Source organism: Ambystoma mexicanum, chromosome 12 (assembly GCF_040938575.1).
Source record: "Ambystoma mexicanum isolate Mex_15411 chromosome 12, UKY_AmexF1_1, whole genome shotgun sequence".
Classification (NCBI taxonomy): Eukaryota; Metazoa; Chordata; class Amphibia; order Caudata; family Ambystomatidae; genus Ambystoma; species Ambystoma mexicanum.
Window position 1 is genome coordinate 88,379,173 of NC_090936.1, and position 17,413 is coordinate 88,396,585.

The 17,413-nt window shown below is 39.4% G+C and overlaps 1 protein-coding gene across 2 annotated transcripts in view; it reads right to left on the reverse strand.

Moving 5' to 3' along the window:
• Positions 1–17,413, reverse strand: part of FBXL13 (F-box and leucine rich repeat protein 13) — a 2,326,763-nt gene that overhangs the window by 1,832,662 nt on the left and 476,688 nt on the right. For both annotated transcript variants that reach the window (XM_069628059.1, XM_069628058.1), the window contains exon 7: positions 12,834–12,938. In XM_069628059.1, coding sequence (XP_069484160.1) covers positions 12,834–12,938 — 105 coding nt within the window. The remainder of the gene's footprint in view (positions 1–12,833; positions 12,939–17,413) is intronic.

Here is a 17,413-nt window from a genome sequence, read left to right on the forward strand (position 1 = left end):
TATGTAGAACACTGGAAGACATTTAGAACGTGGAAGATATGTAGTACCTATGTCTATTTAATTTGCCAATTGTGCTCAGAGAATCCCATTAGACTCGTTTTTCCATGGTAGCATGTATTTCCCCCCCCTAAAAGATGCTCTAGGACAACTAGCCTATCGCCCTGGCAGACTTGGGGGTAGCCCATAGTGATAGAAATCTGACACAGCGATATTGAGGATAAGCTCCTTCCAGGTTTAAGGTATTAATAAACACACCACTTCGATGGACATCTGCCACAGGCCGGCTTTCCATCCACGCACCCTAGAATGCAGCTACGACTATGACAAATTCAGCTTAGCTTGTCACATAACCTTTCGTGCTGAAACACCAAACTTGCCCCAACACATCTACCATTAGAATACAGCGACAACCTGCAACAAATTTTGTCTAGCTGGGTACACATTGAGTCTCCTACACTAGCGCTCTATCGTGACCTCCCTCAGCACCCACTCACGCGCCCAACCTCTCGGGTTGCTTACTGGAGCCTAGCCAGCCCTCCTCATTGCTAATCTCTGCCAAATTTACACACACATTTTAGGTTCCTCTTAGAACTTTCCCATACCTGGACTTCGATCCTCAAGGGCGTTCACACCACAAAGCGCTTTGAGGCAAAACAAATGGGAAAAGGCGCTATATAAATGACTAGTAGAATACAATACAACACCAGATCCTGCCAAGAGTTCAGTCCTTTCAAACCACAGGGTCAACACTCCCTTTTGAAATAAGAACATAATCCTTGTCTTTGTTGTTGTCTTCTCTTTTATAGAAAGCTGAGAATCTAACCCTTCCTTGTCAGAAAGGAACCTGGTAACATCCGGGGAACCGACAACACCGGTCACTGTGAATGTGAAGAAACCAAGAAAACAGTAAATCTCTTTGAACCACAATTCCCTGGCCAGCTCTTCAAAGGTGTGGCGCCGAGCCGAGAGGAATTCAGGGAGCACCTTTGTCATCCCAGTGGGGGCAGGATAAAGAAGATTAAAAAAAGCTGATTTGTATAAACCTTAATAAAGGAATTTGCAAGTTTTGCTGAGAATGATAAGAGGCATTGTGGAACCAGCTAGGAGAAGGGAGTCATTTTTCTGGGTCACGAGCAGCACCAGAGCTTTACTATTCTTTATTGTAGTGACTGGGATAGCGTAGCAGCCTTTTTGACTTGGACTGTGCCTTTTGATTTGGACTTACACAGACATCCTGATGAGCACCCGAGTTTTTTTAGTTTATGTAGGGAAAGCCCATAGAGTGAGGTTTATTTTCATGTTGAATAAAAGTCTATAGCAACCACCACGGCATCACTAGGCCAGTCTCTTCATTTCTTGTTGCCACACAGCCTAGGGTTTTGAATGAACTTTGCAGAAATTTGAATGCAGACATGTTTTGCCAATTGACACTTGGTGTGAGGGGTCAGAAATGCAAGACGGGCACATAGGTATAGCTTTCTCTATGCTTGCCATTTATTAAAGTAAAAGGGGTGAAATAAACTCCAATCTTTCCCTAGCTTAACGAGGATGTCCCTACCTAACAAACTAAAACTTAAGAAAGAAGACCTAGTGTTCAAAATGTCTCTGACCCTTACACTAATACATATAACAAAATTATACAAGTAATATTTGGCAGATTTCAGTTACAGAAACAGGATGAAAGTTCAAACTTATATAACTAACAAGTACTCCTTGCGTCCAGGGTTGGACTCCCTTTCCCCTGGATTAATTCAGGAGTATTCGTGATAAAGTTCCAATTCCACAAAGTTCTATTCCGTGCAACACAAAATGTATTTTCCCTCCACTGCGTCCTTCCACTTGGCAAAGTAAATGTCTGTTCCACAAACACCCGTTCAAAAATCAAAACAGTCGTTATCCTCCACAGTATCCTTCTTGTTAAGGCAAATGTGTCTTTCAAAACACAATTTCATAAACCAAAGCAATTGTTTTCTTCAGGACTCAAAAAATAAGTATTAGCACATCACTGTTATTCTTCAGTTGGAAAACTTTTGTCAGGGTAGGTCCCATGCCAGCTGGGCCTAGAGACCCAAGCTACTCCTCACTGATGAGGCCCAACGAGGCAGAAACACGTTTGGGGATGCTTGTGGTCTCGTGCAGAAGAGATGTGACCTAGCAGTTTGGGCTGGACTGCCCCATTTCGGGGTGGGACCAAGCCTGATTTGCATATGGTATTTCCCCTTTTGGAATGGCTTAGCAAGCTAAGAACGATGGTCTGGAGGGTTGGCCAGAGCAATGCCAGTGGTTAAGATGAATTCTAACCCTTCCAGCCATCACCTGTTTTGCGTTGCCTTTGCCAGTGCATGTCCATGCAGTCTGCACTAACACCTGCCAGTTTTACCATATAATAAGATAATCCTCTTGGCTTTGCCAGTAAAAAAATGCCATGCAGCAGTTAGAAAATACATCCAGACTAGCTGTCCCAATGAAGGCCATGTATGCATTAATCTTGGTGCTAAGTAAAACATATGTAATACAATAAAGAGCAAGATGATACGTGTTGTTTACTTGCCTCCACCCCCTCACACAGAAACTCTATAAGGTTTTCCAGCATCACTAGTCCTGAAAAAATGGACTGTCTGCTATAACTGATTTACACAAATGTATAACAAGTTTATTATTCAAATAATTCAAACTGAATTTAAACAAAAAACACTACCCTCACCTAACACAGTGTACTAAACATTAAAAAACAAATATAAAACAAATATAAAACATCAGATAACTTATTTATACGACACAGAAGATATCACATGACACACAAAAAAAATCTCAATGTGTCACTAAAACAACAAGCATCCCAACATGTTTCTGTTCTTAACTGCCCAGTTCAGGCGAACATTCTTCAGGGGATACATTTTTCTTTTACGTTGTGGAGGTTGGACAGCATGGACGCTGAGTAGTTGTCTTTACACATTAGATAATGCATGGTCTCCTCACGTGTGTGAAATATAAGCACTCCCTTCTGTTTGCCCTCTAGTGCGTGTTGATGGCATGTTGTTAGCTGAGGTTTTGGTAATGCCAGATAAATGGTGTTTACTGTTATGTTCCCATTGCTTTCCAGATTGACTCTGTACTTTATTGCTTGATCGTATGGATGTTTCCATTTCAACTTGTTCATTACTGAATTGTGAATTGCAGTCTTGATCCCTACATTTGTGGAGGTAATTCACTTTGTTATTTGGAGCCTTGATTTTATGTGCAGTGGTATTGAAGCCAGTGTGATTTCTGGATATAACAGAGCATGTGGTCTCTGTGTATTGGTTTTGTCTTACTTAGGTGTGGCGATACTCTAGCGGACTGTGACGCTTTGTTGAAGTATTGATTTCTCATTTGGAGGGAAACCAGCAAATTTGTCATCCTGTGACGTGCTTTGAAGTTTCACCATTTAAAGGTAAATCTGCGGGTGCCCTTTGGGACCCTTGTGAGTGTGGCATAATCCCTGTGCCATGCCTCCATTTACATTTTGTAGTACTTCCTTCCCTCTTTGGAACTCATTAGGTTTCTCCTTTCCTTTATTTTTACAGGCTTGGAGGTTGTTTTCCTTTTACCCTCTTGGGTGCCTGAATCTACCCTTTCAACACGGTGTGGAAGAGATTAGTGGATGCTTTTAAATTTATCCCCTGAAGAATGTTCGCCTGAACTGGGCAGTTAAGAACAGAAACATGTTGGGATGCTTGTTGTTTTAGTGACACATTGAGATTTTTTTTGTGTGTTATGTGATATCTTCTGTGTCGTATAAATAAGTTATCTGATGTTTTATATTTGTTTTATATTTGTTTTTTAATGTTTAGTACACTTTGTTAGGTGAGGGTAGTGTTTTTTGTTTAAATTCAGTTTGAATTATTTGAATAATAAACTTGTTATACATTTGTGTAAATCAGTTATAGCAGACAGTCCATTTTTTCAGGACTAGTGATGCTGGGAAACCTTATAGAGTTCCTGTGTGAGGGGGTTGGAGGCAAGTAAACAACACTATCTATATCCCCGTTGGTGGAGTAGGATGTTTTCATGTTAATAGGGATTCTTTATACCTATTTAAACATATTATGCTAAGTAAAACATGCCATGCCACAGTAAGAAAATGTAGCCAGACTGAATGCAGCAGCGTAGGCCAGTCTAGCCCCTAAACAACACTTAACATGTCTGCTTTAGCCTTGGTGCCCAGCAAAATATACTTTCCCAGCCCGCAAATCAGAGGCCCACTCCCAAGCACATACTCTACCAACTATACGCATTCATTCAGCATTCAAGCACAATCACTTGCATACCCATACACATTCATTCATACCCCCACATTCACAGCATTCATAACTCTTTCACATGCACACCCATAACAAACTCTCTCATTCACATGTGCACCCACACAAAATACACTCTTTCATTCATGTGCATACCCAAACAACATACACTCATTCCTTCACACACAGCCATGAATGCATACACATTTTTCTTCCTTACTTGCAGCTCCGCCGAGAATCTACTCTGCCACCATTAGGACAGGCTTCTACGATGGCTATCCTGGTCCCCCACAACATGAACAGGAAGCAGGGAGACCTTCCTGCTTCCTACACATGCACAGAGGAGCCAGCACGCTCCCTGCAATATGCCCAGGCAATGTGAATGTGCAGGGAAGCGCAAGAGCTCCCCCTACACACATTCAGAGCTGCAGTGCCCCATCCTGCATCCGCAAAGGCCCATGCAAGGCTGTAGAAGCAAAAAATCCCAGGCATTGATGGCTCATTAGACATGCATGCTGGGATACACCAACTGTCAAAGGCAAACCACATTTCCCTTTGACTGTTCAAGGCAGCCCAGGAATGCACAGTCAGCTGCTTACTGTAGCTGGGGGAAATATTTGTGTTTTCACTGGGCTGGCTTGGTAGCTCTTACAGAATGGGTGGGTCGACACCTCATCACCCATTGTAGACGAGCTGCCCCTGCATTACTTAGAATACAGTAGCAGATCCATCAGGAACCAAATAGTAACTGCCTCCTGAAACAGTAGCCAGTAGACCATTAACAAATACGGCAAAATGGACAATACAGAGATGCAGCAAAGAAAAGGGAAAGATCGCCGGCTGGAAAACCCAACAGCCAAACTCTGGACGTACATAAATGTAGATGAGTACTAGAACAATAACACAAACCTTCACAGAAATATCTAGGAAAAGAACAGGAATTCTAAGTAAATCTGTTTTAAGACAGGAAACAAGGAGCAAGAGAATAAGCAAGATCACTGAATTCTACGCACAATGATACTGACTAGGATCCTGGAAACTACAGGCAAACTATGGACTGGAGCTCTGACTAGAATCATAGAAGGTGGGGACTAAGAGAGCAAGAGAGTGTGGGCAAGGAACAAGGAAACTTGGGGAAGAGAGTATGGGGCTGCAGACCGAGCAAAGGGAAGGAGGTAGAGGAGCAAAGGAAACTGCAAGCAGAGGTGCACTGGGTTTCAGGACAGTGTGCTCCTTGATGCAGGTCAGAGAGCACCTGTTTCTTTTCACATATTTTATTTCATTTAAAAAGTAATAACAATACATTATGTGTCAACAGAATATATAAAAGCAATTAAAGGGGTTGGAAAAAGGGGACTTTGTATATTATTGATGCAAAGCATAACAATTTCATACATATCTCCTGTGTAAGTCATCTGATGCCTCCCATACTCTCCCATAGTCATCCATGGTGTCTTTTCGTTTAACCAGTTCTCATGAGAGGGCTTTGTAGAATTTTTTCACAATCTTAATATTTGTGTTTTTGTTGCAACAATTAGAGCTCTGTATAACCATTTTTGTCAGTATTTAAGCCTGAAACTTGAGGCAATACATATAATATACAAGATATAGGAGATTTAGGTAGGGAGAAATCTAAAATGATATCCCCTCTGTCTAACACTTAATTCCAAAAAGTTTCTTTTTTTCTACAGGACCAAAACATTTGAACAGTTTTCCTACCACCAATTCACACAACTATCAATTATATATATGTTGGCATCAGTTTACAAAACCACATTTTCCAAGGTGACAAATATAAATAATAAATATAAATAATGTTTGCTCTGTGTATCTGAAGTCCAAATCCACAATTGCATTGTGAAAGCCCCAAACAAATTTGGTTCTGCTTTTTCTTAGGGATAGTTTGTGTAAATCACTTTCTCAATTTCTCTTGCCTCTCAAAATGAAATCAGAATTTGGAGTTGAGATGATTTTATATATGCTTGATGCCGATACTGGAGTCCATTTCGACATTGTATAAATTCCTTGCGTCTCATGTAGATTTGCTTTTAATATTCCAAAGAGGATATCAAACATGTTATGTAATGGTCTATATCATTTAATCACTGAGAGTTCAATTTATATTGGAATTTGAGAAAAAAGTGCAGTAGCTTATTACCATTCAAAACCTGACCAGGAGTTCAAATCTCTGCTTTTTTCCAATGCATTCACAAAATCATGCAGTTATTAATCAATAATGCAGGATTTTTCCGCAGACAAGATGCTTTTGATTAGAAAAACCTTTCACCCCTTGCGACATTGCTGTATTTACATTCATTTATTACATGCTTAATCGTCGGTGGTGCTGGTGGCACCCTAAATATATTATCCATCCATAACATACAATTTTATGGGATCAGAGAAACCCAGGCTTTTACGATTTCTTCCCAGTTTGGAATCATTTGGGAGTCATTTGCCATCCAGTAATGTAGCGCACGTAATGAATATGCCCTAAGATATTCTCATATCTTGGAAAACCCAAACCTCCCAAGTTAACCAATCCCTGAAGTACATCCATAGGAATCTTTAATTTCTTCCCATTTCCCTGCAAGAAAACATTAAGAACCTAATGAAGGATTGTCATTTTTATTACTCCTACTCCCCCCCCCACCCCAAGAAGTCAATTTAGGTTTCTCCCATTTTGTACAAAAATGTCTAATTTAATTTATTTTCAATAGGATATTATGGGGTAATATTTGATTCATATATCTCTCATAATTTGTACCCCTAAGTATTTAAATTCCTTATTGGCGCAATGCAATCTGGTGTTATCAAATAATTCTCTCTGATATGGCGGGGTTTGGAGGGGGAAATGTCAGTTTTGACCTTGAATTCAGAAACCTTTGCAAAACTTTAATTAACCTCTGAAAGGGACTTTCAGGATCTGATAAAATAATCAATAGGTCATCGCATCTACATATAGGAGACCCTTAGACAAACCACCCTCACATTCCACTCCTCTGATCTCCACATCATTACGAATTAATATGGCTAATAACTATGAATTAATCAAACAATAGTGGAGACAGAACAACCTTACATCAAACCTCTTTTAATTGGAAAAAACTCTGAAGTTATATTATTTGCTAAAACTTGGGCATTCGCCTTTTATACACAGCATCAAAAAGACTCGGAGAAGCAGGAACAAATCCGATCTTACAAAGGACATTTGGCAAATATGTGCAGCTAGCCCTATCAAAGGCTTTTTTCCATCAATCACAACAACCGCAAAGGGTTGAGCAGTTGATTTACTCAAGAATATTACATACACTTTAATTTGATTATTTCCTTATTGTGCCTTTAGTTTACATAAGGAAACCTTGCACAAATTGATAATTACAACCATACATATTCTGCTGTAAGGTAGCCCAACTCAATTACATAATACTCAAAACATTCCTTACGAATTGTTGACAAGTTTGGGCACTTGAGAATGATATGAAATAAGGTTTCTTCAGTCATTAAGCAATGCTGACACAGGGCATTCTCAGTGCATAACCTTTTCCATAGGAAACCGTTTTCTTGAATGGGCCAAAGATTTAATCGAAACCTTAACATGGGATAAGCACATTTCCTAGATGGAAAGCGGACCAAATACGGGGCACAAGTACCTAAGGTTTTATGAAGAAATAGTAAATCGGGCATTCTCTTGTATTTGGCCAGTTCTTCTCTGGTTGAACACCAGTCGTACCACCACAATCAGGACTTGTAGACCCATGGTTTTGATAACGCCCAGAGAAAATGAAATCCCATCGCTTTAAAGTCCTTTTGGCAATTAACTACATGGTAGTTTACATTAATTAGTTCCCTAATATTATCTGAGCTATTGCGTCCAGATAAAAAAAACTGTTTGATTTTTATGAATTATATTCGGGTGGATTACACCTAATCTTCTGGAGTAAACTGTGGGCAGTAATTTGATAGCCACATTTAATAAAGATATCGCTCTATAGTTTGCACAATCTGCATGGTTTTTCCCTGGTTTTGGAATGACAGTAATTACAGCAGATTGCATTGAGGGGGTAAAAGAATTTCTCTGTATTATTTCTATATAAGCCTTTCTGAGAATTTGGAGGCATTCGTGGCTGGTGTTCTATAGAATTCTAGGGGTAAACCTCTAGTCCTCGGTTTTTACCCTATTTAATCAGAGCCATAGCTTCTGTTACCTCTTCCAAGGTCACTTCTTTCTCAAGATTTTCACATTCTTTTTTTGGAATTTCCTTATCTCCTAAAAGATCCAATATTTATTTTTCTTCTAAAAAGAAATCTGTCAATATACATTTTTGTAGTAAACTCGAAATTCCTCACAAACGTCCTCATTTTTCTTCCTTATAATACTATCCTTATTATCATTAGAATGTATTTCTTGTCTTCACTGCCTTTAAGACGATTTGCTAAAAAAGATCCCGCATTTTCTTCATGATCCCAATATGCTTCTCTCATATAAAAGATATGTTGTTCTACATGTGTTAATTTATGGTCTAGTGCACATCTAGCCTTTTCAATATTTGCTCTAGTCATGCTTTTTGGATTTTCATTATGAACCTTCTCTGCCTCACAAAGATCTTCCTCAAGTTTTGAGAATTCTCTTACTCTCTGTTTATTTCTGTATACTGCATAACTAATTATCTTACACCTTATGACGGCTTTTAAAGCTTCCAATACCATAAATAAGTTTACATTTGGGTCTTCATTAATTAAAAAATACTGTCTTATTTACCTTTTAATGATTTCTACAAAGGCAGTGTCAAATAATAATGATGTATTTAATTTCCAACGATTTCTGCCCTTTTGGCCTGCTAGAGATCCATCTATAATCAGATCTTTCACAGCATGATCTGATATTACTTTATTACCCATCTCAGCCAAAACTGAGTCTCCAAACACACTTATGGACACTAAGAACAAGTCAATTCTCAATGAGATTCCATGTGGAGGTGAGAAAAAAAGTGAACTGTATTTCTGTTGGATGCAAAGTTCTCCACACATCTTTTAAGTCCCAAGTATGTTGAAGACTTGAAAGACGTTTTCTAACCTTGTTTTCTGAAAAGGATCTGCCTTTACCAGACTTATCCGAGTTATTATCCAGTATAACATTAAAATCACCTCCTAATATTAGTTCATGTTTAACCAAGCTTGACATTACCCCATTCAGAGTCTCAAAAAATATGTCCTGAGCAACATTAGGAGCATATACACGTATCAACGTCAATGGTCTATTATCCACTATCACATATGCCACCACAAAATGTCCCTCAGAGTATGCTTGGTATTAGTGATAGATACTCATGCCTTTCCTGAAAAATATGTAAATTCCCCTAGAACTACTTCCATAACAACTTGAGATCTATTTATGAAACCTTCTATTTAAGATATACTCTGCCTCTTTAAGGAGAGTCTCTTGAATGAAAACTATATCTGCCCTACTTTACCAAATATATGCAATAAGCTCCTCATATTCTCCAGATTATTCACAGCTTTGACATTCTAAGTTAATATGTTCAACTGCTTGGCCATCTCATTTAATAATGCTAATTATTAAGAAAATAAGCATATTCATAAACAATTAACAGATAGCACCTCAATTGCTGCTCACTAATAGGGGACATCCATTTTGGCCACAATAAGCACTATTGATACATTTTATAATGATGGCATGCATCACCAGAAAATAAATAAAAGGGGAGAGAAAATAATGATAAAAAAATAATAACAACATATTCCTAAGTATGCAAGGATCCTTCTTCACACCAAGCTATTTCAATGAGATTCCAAAACTCGAAATATTAGTCTATCAAGGATAAATTGTCAACAAAACAAAGAGCTGTCACTAATAACTAAATTAGCACTAATACAAGCTAGCCTACAACTAGCAACCTCCTTTTATGCAAAATATGACTCAATATTCGTTTTCACATTGGACTATCTGTGTGTATTGTATATCCATTATGATAAATATAGAACAGGAACAAAACACTCCTAATTGACCTGTGGCTATACAACCATTTGCACTGAATTACTTTGATTCAGCTAGTCAGATTAATAATCCCTCAAAATCTCAGTATGTCACTGTTTGGAGTCCTTCCCATTCAAAATATATTTCCCCAGAAATATAAAAAAAGGATTCTTTTTGGCTAATCTCCATAAAACAAAATTAGAGAGAATTAGTATTGATAGTGAAACTTTCAAGAAGTTCTAGTTAGCATTTACACAAATCCATTATCCAACCAGGGTACACTTCAAACACTGTTGCATCATGGAGTGGATAATTAATTTTAATATACAGGGTCAAGCGCGCAAACCTTATACTTGCAGTCTACCCTTGCATAAAATAAATGGGCAGGGGGGTTATATTATTAAGGGGCTCACTGGGTGTGGTGGTTCCCGGCTAGCGATTCATCCTCCCGTCAGTCCGGTGAGGATCAGCAGTTGAGAAAGGACACATGCACTGTATGTGTGCCTTAAATCTTGAGACACACAACATCTGTCAACAGGAATCCAAAAATTCCATCAACACCAGCAGCATGCCGGCCCGGGACCTCCTCTCCTCCCCCCAACACACACACAACACCCGCGGCACCAGGAACGCAACCCCGAGCAGTCACACCACCGGCACCAACAAGATGGCTAGATTTGAAAAAGAGGGTATATTAAATTAGTTTCACAATACACGATCCCAGTCACCAAAAAGCACCAAGGAAACCCTGTGTGATCATTCTATCTCGAGTGTAACCTGACAGGCCAGAATATCGATCTAGTTCCGTGTGCTAGACACTGCCTCCATTAAGACAGAACATCAGTATGTCGTACAACAGAACTTTAGAAGAAAGAACATCAATAATTCAATTGACTATTCAAAAGCCCAACTGTCTACACAATGGGGTGTCATCTTAACCCCATGTTATCTAATAGAACTTTGTAAAATGAACAAAAACAAAAATCAAAAATCTAATAACACATCACATTTAAATTCAATTTAAAAAACAATTGAGTTATAGCCAACTAACAACATGTATACTATTCCTTATGAGGATGTTCATATAAAGGAGTTGCAGCCCTATTTTCAAGGAAACATATGGCTTGTTCATGATCTACAAAATAATATTCAATTACTATTTTTAGAATAGCTGAAAAGACCATATAGTATATAATTTTCCTGCTCTGGCCAGGTGTTTCACTTCTGAAAATCATTTACTTTGCATGATAATATCTTTATCAAAGTCATTGAAAATAAGGATCTTATGTTTGTTCCAAATTATATCACCAATCTCTCTGGCTCTTCTAATGATCATTTCCTTGACTGGAAGCCTCAGAAATCTGGCACAAATGCTCTAGGCGGGTTAAATTTATTAATTTCAGAGATTTTTACTGGTGGTAAATCTAGAAGTCTTGGTACGTTTTTCTGTAAGAATTCAATAGGTTTTCCCTTTTCTTCATTTTCAGGAAAACACCAAATGCTGATGTTTTATCTTCTCGAAAAAATGTCCTGATCTGTTAGTATTTTGTTAGCGGTTTCTAAATCCAATGGCAGGTCTACAACTTTCTTCTCCAATTATAACATTCTGTTTGAAGGTTGATTTTCTGTAAGTGTATTTGTCTTTGTCTGTTTTTCACTTTAACCTTCTCTGGAATGTCTTGCTGTTGGTGGAACCTCCATTTGAATTAAATGAACCATATTATATCAAGATCCTGGGGATTGCTGAAGCTGAGCTCCTAAACTGCTGCCACTGCCAGTTCTAGAATTCCGGAGCAGGTTCTGAAAACAGCAAACAAGAGGACTCTGCAGAAACCCACAGTTCACAGCAAGGGTGCCTGGACACAAACACAATGCAGGTATAAAGTACTCCAGGAGGCAGCTAGTTAAATACTGAACAACCCTGGACTGAAACTGGGCAACTGGTTTCACCTGGAGCCCCATACCTGATAATTGTACTCACCCCTGTCTGAACCTTGGAAAGTGAAACCAATGCAGGCCCACTAGATTTCAGGGGATTGTAGTTCCTTACACATATATAGCCAGATGTTCAAATTACCAAAATGTGCACTATGGGATAGGTAGTTTGTGCAAGCCAGTAGGGCAATTATCTCACTTGACAAAGGGATTGTAAAAACAGAAAAATACATGTATACAGTTCAGGATGGATTGTGACAGTGACATTTGAGCCCCAGCTAGATCCCAATCAGGGCCTCTGATTGTTCCAATGACACGATCATGACACCCATTCCTAATTATCCATATTGCAAAGCAATACAATATATTCAATTTTACTCAGTATCATGTCTGGATGTCACATCATAGGTTTAGGCTCTTGCCATTGTTTGTTTTGTAAAGTAACATCTATTTTCAAGCAAGTTCTTTTAAACACTAAGAAACTGCAATATCCCTTGGAGTATTTGATTGTCCACAAATTATCTCAAGGATCTTTCTTTATATTGAGACACAGCCTATTCTATTGTCGGGGTGAATTATATAAATGGCTGCTTAAATAATCATAAATGCTTCCATACAATTACCCGTAACACTGCCCTTTGTGGTAAAAGTGACACTTCATCTTTTCCCTCTTGTGCAGGTGATGAGGATAAGTCTGAGCCGTCTTCAAGTTCTCCTCTTTCCAAACGCTACATAATAAATGCAAAAGAGAAAGTAAACGGGGAGTAACAAGATTTCCACAAGTATAAATGAACCCACTTACAAACCTGGAAGGGTAAGCTGCATATAGGCACATCACTGAATACCTGATCAGGACTTCAACAAATACTACTGGCAGCAGTGGTACATTACCAAGTATTCCAGCTGCAGGCGTTCTGGAAATCAAATTTCAAACACATGTAGGAACCGGTTTGGTGAACAGACCAGCGTAGAACTTTTAGGCAAGCTCTGCTCTGGCTCTCTGGGAGACTCAGGAACAGTCTGAGCTCCATCTTGTTTGCAGACATAAAACCTATTGCTATTTGTCCACGCTTCAGTCTCTTGCTGCTTCAAGTCAAAGAGGCCATAACATCAATCTTTCTCTCTCTCTCGTTCTCTCTCTCTTTTTAATGAAGTTCCATGATTAAACACGATAGCCCACATGGGATAAACTATGTTGCTGACTTATTCCATAAAAGGTTCCATCAACCAGCTCAAATGCTATAGAGAAATCTGCAAATTTACAGTACAAACAAGAGTTCTTCCTTGTTGCATACTGCTCAGCTAAACTACACAATGCCATTGACAGCAAATCCCCATCTATGGACAAACCCTTAAGTTAATCCAAAAGATGTTTTGCAAACATATTTTCTGATGTGTTTAGCAATGCAATCATACAATAATTCTTTGGTGCAGCTTGGTCTCCTTTCTTGTGAATGGGAATAATTATATTCCATTTCCACGACAGTGGAATTCTATATTTGAAATAACAAACTATAAAAAGTGAATTCAAAATTATAGTCCAGTATTTAGGGTTAATTTTTAAAATGCTGTTTGGAATCCCATCTGGTCCATGAAGCCAGGATCTTCTTTTCTATAGCACAAATCCTGCGAATTTGTAAATCCAAGTTGTTCGAAATGCAAGAAAGGACAACAACTGCACTTATATAACTTTGATATATAGTTACACCATTTATCTGGGTTAATGTTCGATGCTTCTGTGTGTTTGGCTGTCCCTTGCAATACAAACCCAAAACTGCTTTGTAATTTTGGCTTTAATAGAAGATAGTAACTCAACCCAAGCTCGATTTGTTGGCTCTATGTGCAATAAACGGTGTGTGCATTTAAACTCCTTACTACCTAAAAGGAATTGGGCAACCCAACCCTCTGGTTGTCCCATATACAAGTCTCTTAAATGTTCTATTTTTCAAGATCTTGGCTTTGGATGATTCAGAGTCAAACCATGAAAGAGAATTTAATGAATAATCATTTTTAGTAAGAGGACAGTTATTAGCTTGAGTAAACATAATGCTAATCGACTCCATTAAGTGCTCAAAATATTCACTTGAGAATTTAGGCCTTTCTTGCAACTAGATAACCAACATCATGTCCTTTACCCTACAGTCCTACAATGACATCATTTTATTTTCCTATTGCCTTCTATCGATTATTTCCTAGGAACCAAAGATGACCTTTCCCTATTATGTACCCCCCAAATGTAATATCAGCTTAAGTGTACTTCAACCACCCTACAGATTGATTAATAATTGTGCACCAAAATAAATATGTAATCAATCGTCGTCCGTGCCCTTAAATTAGTGAAGGTAGCTTTTCCAGTCATATCTCAGGCACCTTAAATTGTATTTTTCTGCAATACACTGCAATAAATGTCCCCTGATATTGTTACCGTCATCAACTAGAATTCATTTAGGCACCCCAGATGTCATCGACTTTAGCTACAACGGGGTTCCCTGAATACCCTTGTGGCAAACAGTCATTAAAAGCCTCTATCAATATAAAATATCTTGTAAGCAACTTTCATACAATTCTTGCTGAATACATTCTAAATCAGTTAACAAATGGTTATTATTTCCTGGAAGGAAATACATGTTTACTATTCAATCAGACCACTTGAATAAAGTCCCGTTTTAAATCCAGATTACTGATGATAATATCCAATCAGTTCTTATAAAAAAATTGCTAGCCCTCCACTAGGGCGGCCCTTTTCCCCCCTTTATCACTAGAATGCACATAGTTTATTAATTTTGTGCAGCTAAATCTCATTATAGCCATGTCTCTTGACTACATGCAGAGTGTGCTTTTTCAAATTGTGAATCTGATAGAAGCTAACCCAAATGCCTCTCCAGCCCTGCAGCAATCCAGTTCACTTTTGGTTCTATAGAACAGACATTTCAAAAGAAACAAGCCTTAGATGTAATCTTCCTGCCCATCTGAGATGTGAAAACTAGAAAATGCGAGGCCTGTGATTTAATATAATCTGACAAAGAAAACTGTGACCAAATGCTAACCGAGGACACCTTGGTAGTAGCTATAAAGTCATTATTTGTACCTTTTGTAGCATTATTTGAGTGGGTAATGTGACAAATCAAAGGTATTTGTCCCTTCTTTCTAAGGGGGAGCCTCCACCTTTGAGACTAGGGAGGTGAGTCCGCTCCGCAAGACCCTCCCTAGGGGTCTGGACAAGTGTGACCTCACTTGTAGAGACTCCCCCCTTAGGGGACAAGGACTCCTGTTTCTGTGAGGAACTCCCTAAGACACGCAGCCTAGTAGCATACATGGGACTAAGTGCTACAAAGATTAATGTATGGCTGAGGGTAATGCTGGAACCTAACAGCATGAAGAAGGAAATGATAATATCTCTTTAAGAGGTCATGCATACTTAACTGGGACGAATGGAGGACATTGGAGAAGCGGAGAGTTTCCTGCGCTGGGGAAACTGTGAAGCGAGCATGTCTTGAGGAGGCAGACCAAAGAACAGCCGCAGAGAATGCGACTTTCCTAGAGCAGCTGAATGCCCAAGTGAGACACTGGAGACCCGATGTATTCAACTACAGGAGAATTGTTGTACTACAGGAAAGCAGAGTCCTGCTGCAGGGGGATGGCAAAACCATGTCTTTACTGTGGTAGGCAGGGCTCCCAACCAAATACACCTAGACCATCTGAAAAGTTAACTGGAAGCCTGAGCAGCTTTCAAGCGTTAAAGCCCATGTACGGTGTAAGGGAAGCCGTGAATGAGACATCAACAAGCAAGCAGGAAGAAATGGTCACTGGGAATGAGAGTCGCTTCCCAATCGCCCACTCCGCATATGGCAGAAGAACAGCCGGAGATGAGGGTGCAATGAAGAGAAGGAAAGAGAAACCGAGTACAGGAGAAAAGCACTTGACCAAATGCAAGAGCCTGCAAAGTTCCCCTGCCTGCAGAGAGATAACAGCGAGAACGGGGAGGTCACAGGGGCAACAGAAGACGAGAAGAGGAACACGTCCCAGTACTCACAAAGAGTTACTTAATAAACACCTATGTAATTGGAACTGTATAAAGCTGAGAAGAAGGAAATTGAAGAATCCTCTATGGGAAATCTATGAAGATTCCAAACCAGAACCTAATAACAAAGGGAAAATATTACATGGGCAACAAGCTGCAAAGATAGGAAACTGGGACATAAAGTCTGGTAACAAACGAGGACAGACGTGTGTCAAGTACGGAAAGTGATGATAAAGCGAGAAACCATAAGTGGAGAAAAATCAAGTGGGCAGAAACCACAACCAAGTTGTGAGAACCTGGATCAATAAACTGTGGTTGGTTGAAAACCTCCAACCAACAAGTGAGAAAATATCACAAAGGAGGCTGGCCTCAGACTTTAGGCCTGGGAGGAAAGTGAAATTTCGTGGCCCATTGTTCAGCGGTCTCAGCCCATCCCATGGTACAGCTAAACCAAGCCACCAATAAACTTGTATAAGGTGCTTTGACCTGGATCATACAATGTAAGCGACATGGGGAAACGGGTATTATAACTAGGGTCCAAACTCTCCATCTACTCCGATCTTTTTTCACAAAAATAACTTGCCTTAATGAGAATCTCAAATATACATATAGTACAAGGTTTAAGTTACTTACCTGTAACTATTGTTCTCCAGCATGGATTCACATGCTCAAATATTCCCTGTCGTCAGGCTGGGAATCCTCGGTAAAAGAAAAAACAGTTTCACTTTCACTACAAAACTGTATTTCTCCTCTAAAGCAATCACTGTCCTCTGGGTTATACGCCCCATCCAATGACAGTCCTCTCCCTAAAACCCGCCTCTGCCAGCCATCTTCAGATTTGGTAAGCACGTAAAGTGGCAGTATGACCAAGAAGAGGTGCAAAGGGGCAGGAGGAAAGGTTCGCTTGTGAATGAATCCATGCCAGACCCATGCTGAAGAATAATAGTTACAGGTAAGTAACTTAAACCTTCTCCAGCATGGGGTCTGGCATGGATTCACATGCTCATGAATAACTAATACAAAGCAGTACCACATTACACAACCACGGGAGGTGGCAAGGCTCAACAGAAGCAATTAACACTTACCCCTGGAACAGAATCACCTCAAGCAAACAGGTTGCGTAGCACTGCCTGGCCCACTCCGGACTCCTCGCTGGAATCCCTGTCGACGCAGTAGAACTTT